The 14,998-nt window shown below is 40.1% G+C and overlaps 1 protein-coding gene and 1 pseudogene across 2 annotated transcripts in view; one reads left to right on the top strand and one right to left on the bottom strand.

The window, feature by feature from the left end:
• DNAJC15 (DnaJ heat shock protein family (Hsp40) member C15) overlaps positions 1 to 8,833 on the bottom strand; it is a 62,446-nt gene extending 53,613 nt beyond the window's left edge. Inside the window, exon 1 of one of the 2 annotated variants that reach the window (XM_049701228.1) lies at positions 8,676 to 8,833. In XM_049701228.1, the coding sequence (XP_049557185.1) occupies positions 8,676 to 8,780 (105 nt within the window). In that variant the 5' untranslated portion in view covers positions 8,781 to 8,833. The remainder of the gene's footprint in view (positions 1 to 8,675) is intronic. The other variant, XM_004274563.4, reaches the window with a different exon arrangement.
• Positions 8,834 to 10,829: 1,996 nt separating this feature from the next.
• Positions 10,830 to 11,625, top strand: LOC101281986 (dihydrofolate reductase-like; annotated as a pseudogene).
• The last annotated feature ends 3,373 nt before the right edge of the window (positions 11,626 to 14,998 follow it).

Genomic DNA, 14,998 nt, shown 5'->3' with positions numbered 1-14,998 from the left:
TTCTCTATGTCTGCGTCTTTATTCCTGTCCTGCCCCTAGGTTCATCAGAACCAGTTTTTTTTTTTTAAGATTCCATATATATGTGTTAGCATGTGGTATTTGTTTTTCTCTTTCTGACTGACTTCACTCTGTATGACAGACTCTGGGTCCATCCACCTCACTACAAATAACTCAATTTCGTTTCTTTTTATGGCTGAGTAATATTCCATTGTATATATGTGCCACATCTCCTATCATGTACTCTTACAAGCTTTTACTATACTGACTTCGAAGACCCTGGAAAGCACCCCTTAAACTCTCTCCTTCGGTTTACCTGCAACACCTTGTAACTCGGTTATTCTTCTTGCTTGGGAAATCATCCCATTTCCTGAAAGCTACTTTTACTCCCTTACAATAGGGTCTTTTACTTTAAGGCTGTAATTTCTTACAGTAGTAATGCTTATAGCTTAATTTCATTACACAGTATTCTTTTCTTCCTTTTTTAGTTAAGGTGAAATAAAATTAACTCTGCTTTGAAGTTTAAGAATTTTTAAACAGGGCTTCCCTGGTGGCATGGTGGTTAAGAATCCATCTGCCAATGCAGGGGACACGGGTTCGAGCCCTGGTCTGGGAAGATCCCACATGCCGTGGAGCAACTAAGCCCATGCACCACAACTACTAAGCCTGCGCTCTAGAGCCCGTGAGCCACAACTACTGAGCCTGCATGCCACAACTACTGAAGCCCACGCACCTAGAGCCTGTGCTCCACAACAAGAGAAGCCACCGCAGTGAGAAGCCCGCGCACCACAATGAAGAGGAGCCCCGCTCGCTGCAACTAGAGAAAGCCCGCATGCAGCAACAAAGACCCAATGCAGCCAAAAATAAATAAATAAAATAAATAAATTTATTTAAAAAACCAGAATTTTAAAATATATCTTGAAGCTTCTGAAGACTCTGAAAAGTACCACAAAAACCAAGGCTGTATATCATTTCTTGGAGTTGAATTTCATCAATTTCTTATATCTAAATGATGGAGAAATAATATGGTACAGTATAAAAGTCAAGGACTTTTAGAGTCAAAATTGGTTTCACATCCTAGTCCTGCCACTTACTAGCTATATGACCTTAAGAAAGTTAATTAACCTCTTGGATCCTCAGTTTTCTTATATGTAAAATGGTGAAAAGTAACATCTAACTTCATGGGTTATTATGAGAATTGGGAGAATATAATACAGTGCCTGGTAAACAGCATTCACTAAATGTTAGTTCATTTCCTCCCTAACTATTCGTTTGCATATCATAAACTCAATACATTCATGCATATCATTAATTTTTACCTTATTTTTATATATTCAATGATTAAAAATAAAAAATATTACTAATATTATGGGGGCAAGAGACAGGTATGAAACTTGTTACATTATAAAAAGTTTAAAAGATTGGGAAGCACTGTTTGAAGACAAACTCAGAAAAAAAATAAAGGTTATTAAAAAACAAAAATCATGAGAAGATCCCACATGGTCACAGCTTTTGTACTGGCCAAAAGTGATTTTATACTACAAGCACCTGAAACAATCCCCTACAAAATCTCACAGTTAAAAAACCTTACCATATTGATCAAATACAGACAATAAACTCAGTGCTAGGCATAGATCCACTGACACAAAACTGACAGTAAATGAGTCAATGATTCTGAACTGTTTCTGAATAGAATATCACAAGCTTTCTAGCATGGAAGGAAAGAATGAAATGGGTTACCCCAAATGGAAATATACAAATTAGGTATCAATTCATGGCACTTACTAAAACTTCTACTTAAAATTCTTTACCTCCAGCGAGCAACTAAGCCCGTGGACCACAACTACTGAGCCTGCGCGCCACAACTACTGAAGCCCACGAACATAGAGCCTGTGCTCTGCAACAAGAGAAGCCACCGTAATGCGAAGCCCGCGCACTGCAATGAAGAGTAGCCCCTGCTCGCCGCAACTAGAGAAAGCCCACCCACAGCAACGAAGACCCAACGCAACCAAAAATAAAAATTAATTAATTAATTTAAAAAAATCTTTATCAAAACCATGTAATACATTTAGAAATACTGTAAGTACTATACAGTAATAAAGTTCTTGGTGAGTAAAACTTTAACATCATTGCAGCTAGGCTGTATGTCTATGGCTGCTTCTGCTTTACAACAGCAGAGTTTGGGAGTGTGACAGAAGCCATAAGGTCTGCAAACCTAAAATACTATTCAGCCCTTTACAAAAGAAGTTTGCTGCCCTCTGTCCTTGAAGGTGGCAATCCTGCTCACTCATCTCCCCACACACACCTCGTATATAGCTTCTATGTATTTGGTGTTAAAAAAAAAAATCTATTATACTGAATTGAATCGACAAACTTTAAAAACAGAGTTGGAGACTGCCTGTGTTATCAGAGGCATCAAGCAATAAAGTTACCAAAATTTGGAAAAGCACGTCAGAAGAAGTCAGAGCATCATGTGTACTCTGACTACACCTAATATTTAATACATGCTTATATTTTATGTCTGTCTTTACCATTAAAAAAAATCAGAGAGAGAATATCATTTATCTTAGTCTTTTTTATTCCTTAAGGCCATCAGTACATCATACTGTAAAACATGTCCTCTAATCCTCTGTTTTTCTTCCATCTAGTTGTTTCATTCCTTTGTTAATTTAATTATTCAGTGGATTTGTAGAGCAGTAACCAAGGCTGGTACCATGCTGAGAACTGAGAGAACAAGGATCCTTAAAACTTGGTCCTTGCCTGTAAAGAATATCTAATTTTAGTTTAAAAGACATGTTTCAAAAAGGAGAAGAAGTACTATTTAAATAATGCCAGCAATTCAACAATTGGGCCAAGTCAGGTATCTGTTACTATCATCTAGTTTCAAATATCCACCAGAAAAACACACACACACAAACACACATTACTTTAAATGTTCCACCATCTTGAATCAAAGAATTTCTGAGAACTGGGAAAACAGCCCACTCCATCATAGCTGATACTGCTGGGGAAAAAACAAGCATCAAAATTGTTTACAAATTCCCTAAGGCATTATATTCTTCCAAAACAGCAAAAGCAGTAAATAACCTTCTAGATAAATATGAACTGCCTGAAAGTGTTATAAAATGCTAAAACTTCTATCTTGAGACTGCAACATTTAACTTTCAAGATAGACAATAGTTGTACCAGAGGAAAATTTTTAAAAAATAATAAATTCTGCATCAAAATGGTAGCTGTGATGGAGAAATATGGAGACTAGTCACTCAACAAACATTTGTTTAGCATTTATCTATAAGTATACAAATACTTATTTAGTATCTATGACAGACTTTGTGCTAAATTCTGGGCAGAGTAGTGAGCAAGACAGACACAGATTCTTCTCCCTTAGAAACTAACATAAAGGAGAAATCCAACAGAAAAAGAATACATGCATCAATATGTTGAACCAAACATCCATGTTTATTTATTAAGCCACTCAGTAGTAATAAAAGTTAATAGCTGTTCATTTAATAAACAAGTAACTACCATGTATCAACTGCAATGCCAATCACAGAAGCAAGCATATAAGTTCTTGCCCTAAGACTTCACAACCTAGGTGCTTATACATATACAAATAATTTTGATATAGTATAAGAAATAATTTAATAAAAAACTGTATATGACTTTCTAAGGAAGTACTTAGGATAAAACAACTTTATTCTACTAGGGAAAGGGAACTCGAGTCAGGTAAGGCTTCACATCAGTAACCTGAGTCTTAAAAAATGAGCAGCAGGGGCTTCCCTGGTGGCGCAGGGTTAGGAATCACTGCCTGCCAGTGCAGGGGACACAGGTTCGAGCTCTGGTCCAGGAGGATACCGCATGCGCAGAGCAGCTAGGCCCGTGCGCCACAGCTGCTGAGCTTGCGCTCTGGAGCCTGCGAGCCAGAACTGCTGAGCCTGAGTGCCACAAGTACTGAGGGCCGCGTGCCTAGAGCCCATGCTCTGCAGCGAGAGAGGCCACCCAATGGGAGGCCCGCGCACCGCAAGGAGGAGCAGCCCCCACTCGCCACAGCTAAAAGAAAAGCCCGTGCGCAGCAATGGAGACCCAATGCAGCCAAAAATAAAAATAAATAAAGTAAATATATTAAAAAAAAAAAAAAAAGAAGAACAGCAGTTTGCCAGGCAACGAATTTCAGACAGAGGAGAAAACTACAGTAAGTAAAGTCATAGCACAGGGTACAGTACAGTGAAGGAGATGGAGAATGAGGCTGCGTAAGTCAGTCATTTAGGGGTTAGTTCATGAACAGTCCTGTATATCACAATGGCATATTTATACAATTTATATAATTACCATGGGAAGTTTGGACCTTGGTAAATTTATAAAAAGGAACTTGGTAAATTAATTTAAAAAATTATAGTACCATAATTAGCTGTGTAGTATAGAAAAATAACTGATGGCTGTAAAGGACCAGAAGCAAAGAGACCTGTTTTTAAAGGCTATTATCAATACAATAGGTCAGAGGAGAGAGGCTAGACCAACAGAATAACAGTGAGAAGGGAGAAAGTGGAGTGTTGATGGCCTTATTCAAGGTAGTGGATAGGTGAGAATCACCATGTGTAGGGAGGGGATATAACGAGCTACATTTTAGATAAGCTGAATTTTGTATCTTTATTTGTAGGGCTCACTGGTAGACAACTGAAAATTCTTATTAACTCTATTCTTCTCATTCCTTCCCATTCCAGAATAACATGTACTCACTAAACAATTTATTTTTAAAGTGCTTACCACATAACAGGCACCTTTATAAATGTTGGAAATACACAGACAGCAAAGTCCCTCTTCAGGGAGCTTACATTTTAGCCTCCACTTATGATAACAATGATAGGAACACTGTTTTACAGTGAGGAAAGAATAGGGCAAGGTTAAAAATATGGATATACAATACATAATCCAAGTGATTTCTTCAAAGGTAAGCTTCAAGGTAAATATTTTAAATTGCAATTGCAATTGAAAAATAAAAGTGGTCTCTTTTTTTTGGTAATGAATAAGCACTTGATAATTTACATGTCTGATAGGTTTTGATTTTCATGTATAAGGTTTGCTTACACTGAAACATATATGTAGCTAATTTTCTTATGTGTTACATCATCCTAATAATACTAGGAGTCACACTCTTCAGGAAAGTACTGAAAATTGAAAGGCTACCAAGTCATACAAACTGAATTTTGTTCAAACTGCTTTAAAAATTGTTAATATTCTCCTCTTAACTTTAAAGTTTCTTTTCTACTTGTCCATGAGAAGCAGCTTTGCTAAAGCAAAGTCTGATCATGACTTGTGATTATTAAACAATTAATTGTAAGATAGTATTTTATTCAAAGTACTATGCAGGTATTTCCTCCTATATTTTTAGCTTTTAATCTCCCAAACAGGCTAATGAACCTGAATTCTTAATCCCTAAAGGAAAGCTTACATGAGACAGTTATTTAACATCTACAACTGCAGATATATATTTCAAAAACTTTAAAATAAATTGCATCTTTTTAAAAAATGGTATGAAAAATGTCTTCTTCAATTCCTTGACAAACATTTGATTTTCTACTATTTTCAATAAGATTAGCAAATATATCCCATACTTAGGTCATTTGTTCTTTGTTATCCTACACTTTGTCAACCTCCCATCACTTTCAGTACTTCTAAGTTTCCCCAAAGTTATTATTATCAACTCTCTTATGTTCCACCTCATCATTGGTCACTGCCTGGACCAGTGATTCCCTACAGAAGCAGAACAGCCCCTTAGGGACCTTTTGAAAATTTGCAAGGACATTTTCTGGTTGTCACGATAAGTTGGATAGGAAGGAGGCTATTTAGTGGATGAGGACTATGGATCCTAGAAGTCCTAAAATATATGAGACAACACAGGACAACAAACAACTGCCCACATCCCTCAAGATTTTAAAAGACTCTACTGGACACTGAGTAGGTGAAAAGCCTATCTATGATCATCTTAGTCTAGGACTTTACTACATATAAAATATATCATTTTTGCACCATTTTAGTGAAGACTGAATTTTCCAGAATTGCAGCTATCATGTAAATTGAGGTAAGATTCCACTTTGTTTCATTCAAAATTTTACCAAAAATTGTTCACAACTTGGGAAAAATTAGTTTGCCGATGACAATGGCTCTTATGGTATTTGAACTGCCAATGTAATACATCTGAAATCAGCCTGCATTTATAGCCATCCCACTCACAATGATTTCTTTGCACTGGTGCAATATGCCAGCAACTGATCAGTTCTTCGTTGTGTCTTCTAATGTAATCATGCCTGAGTACTTACGTATTTAAATAGTAGACACATTATTTTCTAATAAAATACTTATTTTACCTTTATGCTTCAATTAGAGCAGTACACTGATTTTTTTAAATTATGCTTATGGGTATTTTTTATTGCCTATAAATCTTTAGGATATTACAGGAAACTTTAATATTTGTTATAAAAAGGGGGCTCTGGGCTGGACAGGTTTAGAATCACTGGCCTACACTTTAGCCTTCACGTGCCCAGACTACTAAAGATGTCTCCTAACTGATAGCTTGGATTCTATACACTCCCTTTTCCAAATAAAAGTACCTACACATGTAAAAAAATCACCAATATTATTTCTATCTTCAAAATACCACAGGGCTCCAATTGCCTTGCAAATCAGTCCAGTACTGAGATTTTTACAACTCTCCATAGAGAGATGAGTTCTACCTAACCTAATATCTTATCCAGTTTACATCACAGACTGAACACTCTATTCAGAAAGCCTTACTTCTGGGATCTATCCTCAATATTTTGAAATATTTTGTAATAACCCATAAGGAAAAAGAACCTGAATATATATATATCCAAATCACTCTGCTGTGCACCTGAAACCAACATAACATAGTAAATCAACTATACTTCAATTTTTAAAAAAGTTAAATAATAAAAAAAAGAAAGAAAGCCTTATTTCTAAGGAGTCAGCAAGTCACAGCAGAAAGAGTGTTAGGATTTAGAACCCTAGGCCCACCACTTATTAGGAGAATGATCCTGAATGAGTTACCACTTTCTGAGTCTCCATCTCCTCGTTTAAGTGACAACTGAAAAGGACCTTCTTCACAGGGCTGTGGTATGGAATGAATCAGACATAGCAGGAACTCGAAGAGTTTGCTACTTCAAACTTTTTATCTGTTTCGTTCGTTTACTTCTTCCAAGGATGATACCTGGCTGGTATCCAGCAGTGCTCAAGAAATGTCTGTTGAACAAAAGCATATTGCTTTCTGAAACCTTTCTAGCCCACTGACTCTGTTCCAGAAATTTATCAGTTAAGTAACGATAACTGAGCGCTTACAAATTGAGTGCTTACTTGAAGCAAACACCCAGTCTCTGCTCTTAAGAAACAAAAAAATGCTGGAAAATGACAGGTCAACATAAAAGATGTCACAAGACTGTGTATGACTAGTCAACGAACAGTATGGACAACAAGTGCTGTGCATCTAAGGGCAAGACATATCACTGCTGGCTGGATCAACACGGAAGGTGGTGTGGAAAAGGGATAAAACAGACTTTCTCCAACTAATCCATTCTTCTCACACGTAGCCTGAGAGAACTTTACAACTGTCCAACAGGTCACTCCTCTGCTTAAAGCTCATCAAAATGCAGGGGACACGGGTTCGAGCCCTGGTCGGGGAAGATCCCACATGCGGAAGATCCCACATGCCGAGGAGCAACTAAGCCCGTGAGCCACAACTACTGAGCCCGCGTGCCACAACTACTGAAGCCCACGCGCCTAGAGCCCGTGCTCTGCAACAAGAGAAGCCCGCGCACCACAACGAAGTGTAGCCCCCGCTGGCGGCAACTAGAGAAAGCCTGTGAGCAGCAACAAAGACCTAACGCGGCCAAAAATAAATAAATAAATTTATTTTAAAAAAAAAGTTTATATTGATTTCACGTCAAAATATCACTGTGGACATACTGGATTAAATAAAAATGAATTGTTAAACTTAAATCCACCTATTTTTTTCACTTCTTAAATATGGCTACTGAAAATCTAAAAACACGTATGCGGCTCGCATTGTTTCCACTGGACAGTTTCTTTTCCCAGCTCTACATTTCAGCCTGAAGAGACCCCCTTACTGTGTCTGACTGGGCCCTGTTTACCTGGCCTACGACTCTGTAGGTGATACTACTGGCGCCTGAAACGCTTCTTCCTCTTCACCGAGTCTGCTGCTACTCATTCTTCAGACCTTAGTTTTACAACGATGGTTACAGCGCTTTCTCCTAGAAGCCTCCCCTGGCCTCACCCCCTAGCCCCGAAAGACTGGACTGGGGTCTCCTCCTACACGATGGGAACACCCACCCTACAGCACTTATCACACTGCATCTGCAATTGCCTGTTCTCTGGTCTGTCTTCCCGACAAGAATGAAAGCTCCTTGAGGGACCAGAGATTCTCCGAACACGCCTACTCGTCAACGCCGGGCACCGAGGAGCATCAACTCTGAATAAATGAGGGGTGGTACAAAGATAGTGGATGAACACAGGGACGACCCCGGTTCGGGGGTAAGGGCGCAGAGAGGTGAGACAGGGACTGGGGGGGGGGGGGCGGTGGGGGAGCGCTAGCGGGTAGGCTCGGGCAGCTTGGAGCGGGAGAACGGCAGGAGAGCCCGCAGACTCACCAGTCTCGGGTCAGTGTCGGCGTCCGACCGCTTGGTCGGGGGCGGCGAGTCCTCAGCGTAGCGCAGGCTCTCGCCCGCACTGGCGACGCCGCCACGGGCAGCCATGGCTATGCGACGCGGGGCACTCGAAACGCCCCGCTGCCTACGAGGCGGCCGCAGGGACAAACTAGTTAGGGCGGGTCCTTTCGCGGGTTTTACCTATGCCTCTCCCGCTGCGCTAGTGGAGGGCGGGGCCCCAAGGGATCTCGCTCTCACCCAGGCTCAGACCAACTTGTCCCCTCAACCCAAAGGGCAGATCCGAGCTGGGGCCCCTAGGATGTGGAGGAGTTTTTTCTTTGTTTCAGATTTGCGGGCCTAAAGCCAACGTTGGGACTCGTTGGGGCAAAGCGTGATGGGGGCCCGTCTTCCTTCCCCTATCCCGACCTGAGAGCCTGGGTTTAAGCCCTGCAGTCTGATGTTAGATCTGATGTTGGTCTCATCAGATGCCGGACCAGGAGAGACCCAGAGAGTCTAAGTGCAGTGCCGAAGTTCCCTGACGTTCCCTGAGACCCACACCAGACCTTTCTAAACCTGCCCTCCCCCACACACCCCGCCCAACCACTGATCATACTTCATAATACCACGGTTCTCCCATCCATGAGGGCAATAGAAGTGGCAACCTGCTTACTCCACCCCTTCCCGCCATATGACTGGCTATATGTAAGATAAAATTACAAAGAAGAAACTTGTAACCTTCCACCCCACAAATGGTTTTGTACTGACTTGGATATAGAAAGACCCACTTTGTTATTCTTTTTTTTCTTTATTTTATTTTTCAGATTTATTATTATTAATTGTTAAGTAAAGCCTTTTGGAGCAAAAATTAACCAACAAATGAAGCCAATGTAGTGCTTTCCAACTCCTGTACCAACTTGGAGCTCTTTTGCCTTTTATACCCATTGCAAAAGCAGCTTACAAATCTTTTCTTTTTTTTTTTTAATTCCTGATTTAAAAGTTTTGAGGATCTACTAATTTATTGATTTAGTTAATATTATTAGCAAGCCCAAGAAGTTAGGGCCTGGAGGAATTTACAATCCAGTAGGGAAGATAAAACTAATACGAAGTGATTATAATGTATTCCAGAGCATGAGACTATATGCATCATACAGCAGTATAAAGAGGAAGGGACTAGGAGGATAGAAGAGATCTGAGTTCTGGTGTATGTTCCTTCATTTTCTAGGCTTGTGCTCCTGAATATACCCATTAACTGCTTCATATCTCTCCTTACCTGTGGAAGGGGAGTATCATTTCTCCAACATTCCGACTCAGGGAAATTGTAAGGATAAAATGAAAAAAGGAAAAAAATGAATATGGAAGTAATTTGTACAATACACTTAAGAAGAGAGTTACTACCACAATTTGACTGGTGTTTCTGGGAGGGAGTGGCCATTTTTAACCAGGGTCATCAGAGGAGGGTTGGTGGAGACTGAGCCATTGAGGTGGTCAGTAACAACTGGGTAAGACTTTTTTACATGAAAGAGGAGGAAGACTAGAAATGTTAGCTGGAAACAAACACACAGAAATGAAAAAGGTGGCATGTAGAACTGGGTTAAAAAAAAAAATGCCAAGACTCTTCAGAAAAATGGCCTTATTACATAAATTAATTTTCATTAGACTGATCCACAAGTATCGAGGACGTTGGTGAACTAAGTAAATAAATTGGATTGGAACCCACAGGTCATTCATTCACTCATCCATTCATATATTCGATAAATATGTGTTAAGCATCTGTTAGGTATCAGACACCCTACTCGGCACTGAGTCTACAATGCCAAGTAAATAAATAAGATACAGTAAGTCCCCTACATACAAACCTTCAAGTTATGAACTTTCAAAATGTGAACGTGCGTTCGCATGTCCAATCAAATAAGTTAGTTCACGTGTCTGGAGTACACTGTCACAGGTGTGCATCCTCTACAAGTGGTTGTGCTTTTATGTACTTTACTGTACAGTACTGTATAGAGTACAGTAGTACAGTACCTTTATTTTAAGTGCAGGATGTCCAGAAGCAAGCGTAAAAACAGCGATGTTGTAGCTGGTACTGCTAAGAAGTACAAAGGGATAACTGTGGAAACAAAAGTAAAAATAATTGAGAGAGTGGAGTGAGGCGAAAAGATGGTGGACGTGGTTCATTCTTATAACATGAATCGTTCAACCACCGGCATGATTCTAAAGAACAAGAACAAGATCATGGAATGTGTGAAGTCTGCCATGCCGATGATGTCAACAATAATATAGAAGAAGCGTGGAAAAGTGATGGAGGAATTTCGCGTCAAGTTGGCGGGTAATCCCCGCGTCAGTGTGACACGCTAGCTGGGAAGTGTTTTCTGCCGCTGTCGTGGTTCGTCCACTAAACTGCATGGTCGCTGTGTACATGGGCAGAACATGGGCATCGGCAAGAACAGGGACCTGCCCTGGCCCCTGCTCAGGAATGAATATAGGTATTTCCAGAGAATGACCACAACCTCTTCAGTAGAAGGTAAACAGAATTTGGTGATTATGGGTAGGAAAATCTGGTTCACCATTCATTCCAGAGAAGAATCGACCTTTAAGGGACAGAATTAATATAGTTCTCATTAGAGAACTCAAGGAACCTCCACAGGGAGCTCATTTTCTTGCCAAAAGTCTGGATGACGCCTTAAAACTTATTGAGCGACCAGAATTAACAAATAAAGTGGACATGGTTTGGATAGTGGCAGGCAGTTCTGTTTATAAGGAAGCCACAAACAAGCCAGGCCATCTTAGACTATTCGTGACAAGGATCATGCCGGAATTTGAAAGTGACACATTTTTTCCAAAAATTGATTTGGAAAAATATAAACTTATCCCAGAATATCCAGGTGTTCTTTCTGACGTCCATGAGGAGAAAGGCATTAAGTACAAATTTGAAGTATATGAACAGAACGATTAATGTGAAAGTGTTTTCTGATCTATTTCAAGCCTCCTCCTACCCCCCGCCAAAAAAAATTGTGTATTTTTTGTTATAGAGACTTTTGTTGATTTTAGATCCATGGATAATTATTTCTAAGCAAAGTACTTTTATTCCCCATTAATCTTAACTAGACTCTATCAGATACCATTTGTGAAACATTTCTTGCTGTAACTGCCTGAATACCCATCAGGAGTCAAGAATAGGTGACCAGCACCTGCCTAGGGCAGAATATCTACCAAGACAGCCCAAAGTGGGAGACTCCCCTGGTAGCATGAGTTGAAACAACCAGAGCCCACAGAGCTAGGAGCTAGGCAGATGGGTCCAAAGGTCAGAAATGGATTATAAACAGAAGAGCTAGCATTCAATTATTAAAATTAGATCAAAAGAGGGACTGTGGGGCTTCCCTGGTGGCGCAGTGGTTGAGAGTCCGCCTGCCGATGCAGGGGACATGGGTTCGTGCCTCGGTCCGGGAAGATCCCACATGCCGCGGAGCGGCTGGGCTCGCGAGCCATGGCCGCTGAGCCTGCGCATCCGGAGCCTGTGCTCCGCAATGGGAGAGGCCACAACAGTGAGAGGCCCACGTACCGCAAAAAAAAAAAAAAAAAGAGGGACTGTGAATTACTTTATATCACACTTCTGAAAAAAATTCTGTTCACTCAGACCAGGAGTCAATAAGTTGAAAACTCCAGGATATAGCAGCTCATGCAGCTCAATAGCAAAAAAACAAACAACCCAATCCAAAAATGGGCAGAAGACCTAAAGAGACATTTCTCCAAAGAAGATATACAGATTGCCAACAAACACATGAAAGGATGCTCAACATCACTAATCATTAGAGAAATGCAAATCAAAATGCAATGAGGTATTACCTCACACCAGTCAGAATGGCCATCATCAAAAAATCTACAAACAATAGTTGCTGGAAAGGGTATGGAGAAAAGGGAACCCCCTTGCACTGTTGGTGGGAATGTAAATTGATACAGCCATTATGGAGAACAGTATGGAGGTTCCTTAAAAAACTAAAAGTAGAGCTACCGTATGACCCAGCAATCCCACTACTGGGCATACACCCTGAGAAAACCATAATCCAAAGAGTCATGTACCACAACGTTCATTGCAGCTCTATTTATAATAGCCAGGACATGGAAGCAATCTAAGTGTCCATCGACAGATGAATGGATAAAGAAGATGTGGCACGTATATACAATGGAATATTACTCAGCTATAAAAGGAAACGAAATTGAGATATTTGTAGTGAGGTGAATGGACCTAGAGACTGTCATGCAGAGTGAAGTAAGTCAGAAAGAGAAAAATAAATACTGTATGCTAACACATATATATGGAATCTAAAAAAAAAAAAGGTTCTGAAGAACCTAGGGGCAGGACAGGAATAAAGACGCAGCTGTAGAGAAGGGACTTGAGGACACAGGGAGGGGGAAGGGTAAGCTGGGATGAAGTGAGAGAGTGGCATGGACATATATACACTACCAAATGTAAAATAGATAGCTAGTGGGAAGCAGCCACATAGCACAGGGTGATCAGCTCCGTGCTTTGTGACCACCTAGAGGGATGGGATAGGGAGGGTGGGAGGGAGGGAGACACAAGAGGGAAGAGATATGGGAACATATGTATATGTATGACTGATTCACTTTGTTATAAAGTAGAAACTAACACATCATTGTAAAGCAAGTATACTCCAATAAACATGTTAATAAATAAATAAAGGTGGGGGAACTCCAGGATATTCCACAGGGATAGTAAAGAGGCAGGTATGAGACTACCATTTCGGTGGTTAAAGGAGAAGGTCTGAGACCTTAAAAAACTTTGTTTCTGATCTTCAGTGAGATTGCATGGGATGTTACAATGATAGAACAAGAATCGGCTGCTCTTTACAAAAAAGAATACTCTATTATCAAGCGTAATGGCTAAAATTAAAAATTCAGAGGTAATAAATTGAGAATGAATATTGCTAGAAACCAAAATTAGTAAGTTAGAAACTAAATTTCACAGAATGAAAAAATGAAAATTAAAACATGTTTTACCCATCACGTTAGCAAAGATTTAGGTTAAGTATCCAAAAAAAAAAAAAAGCATTTTCTGCCTTATAAATTGGTACAACCTTTTTAGAGTGTAAGTTAGCAACATGAATTAAAATTCAAACTATTCTGGGTTTGGACACAGAACTTCCACTTCTAGAAATTAATCCTGTACAAAGAAGTGGACCCAAGAGTATTTGTTGCAACTTTTTTTTTCAAACTTGGAAACAGCCCAAATGTTGATTAATAAGAAATAACTAACCAATATGTCTATAAAATGTAACATCTGCAGCAGTTCAAAAGAATGAAGTTCTGACAGAAAAATGCCAAAAATTGCTAAGTAAAGGAAACAAATTGCGTGTAATACTCAAAAATGTTTAATAAATGTTCACGTGTGGGGAAAAAAGAAAAAAAAGAGATGGAGAAACTTCTCAGTGTGCAGATGCAAGATCAGCATCAACGTCGAGTCCCGCTCAGCTTAATGCTGATTCAAGGGAAAGCTAAAAGCCTTTCTGAGGACTTGAAGAAGAAACACAGCAAAGAATCAGAGGGCACATCTTTTAATGTCAGCCATGGCTGGTTTCATCCGTTCAGGGCTAGAGCCAAACTTCACAATGTAAAAGTAAGTGGCAAGGCAGAGAATGCAGATTCGGTAGCTGCCAGGGAATTTCCTGAACTGCTTTGAGAAATTATTGATGAAGGCACGTATTGACCCGAGCAGGTTTTTAATGTGGATGAGACAGGACTGTACTGGAAGAGGATGCCAGACCAAGGTTACATCAGTGAGGAGGAAAAGTTGATGTCAGGCTATAAAGCAGCAAAGGATAGGCTAACTCTGTTGTTTGGTGGAAATGCTTCCGGTGATATGAAACTGAAGTGTCTCTTAGTTTATCATTCAGAGAACCCAAGAGCCCTTAAAACATAGCCAAGGGCTCTTTTCCTGTTGTGTGGAAGAGTAACCCCAAAGCCTGGGTTACCCAAGCCATTTTCCAGGACGGGTTTTTCCACCACTTTATCCCGGAGGTAGAGAAATATTGCTTGGAGACAGACATCCCATTCAACATTCTTTTGCTGCTCGACAGTGCTCCGGGCCACTCCCCATGCATGGATGACTTTCATCCCAACGTCAAAATAGTGTATCTTCCACCGAATACTATATGTCACTCAGCCAACCTATGGACCAGGGAGTTACAGCGACTTCCAAGAAATATTATTTACGTTACACTTTTCGTCAGGCAGTAAAGGCAAGTGACGAATCAGGAACAACCTTGTGACAATTTTGGAAGGACTATAACATCTACAAGGCTATAAAATCA

Source organism: Orcinus orca, chromosome 18 (assembly GCF_937001465.1).
Source record: "Orcinus orca chromosome 18, mOrcOrc1.1, whole genome shotgun sequence".
Lineage (NCBI taxonomy): Eukaryota > Metazoa > Chordata > Mammalia > Artiodactyla > Delphinidae > Orcinus > Orcinus orca.
The sequence above is the reverse complement of the archived record's forward strand: the minus strand, read 5'-3'. Positions and strand labels throughout refer to the sequence as shown.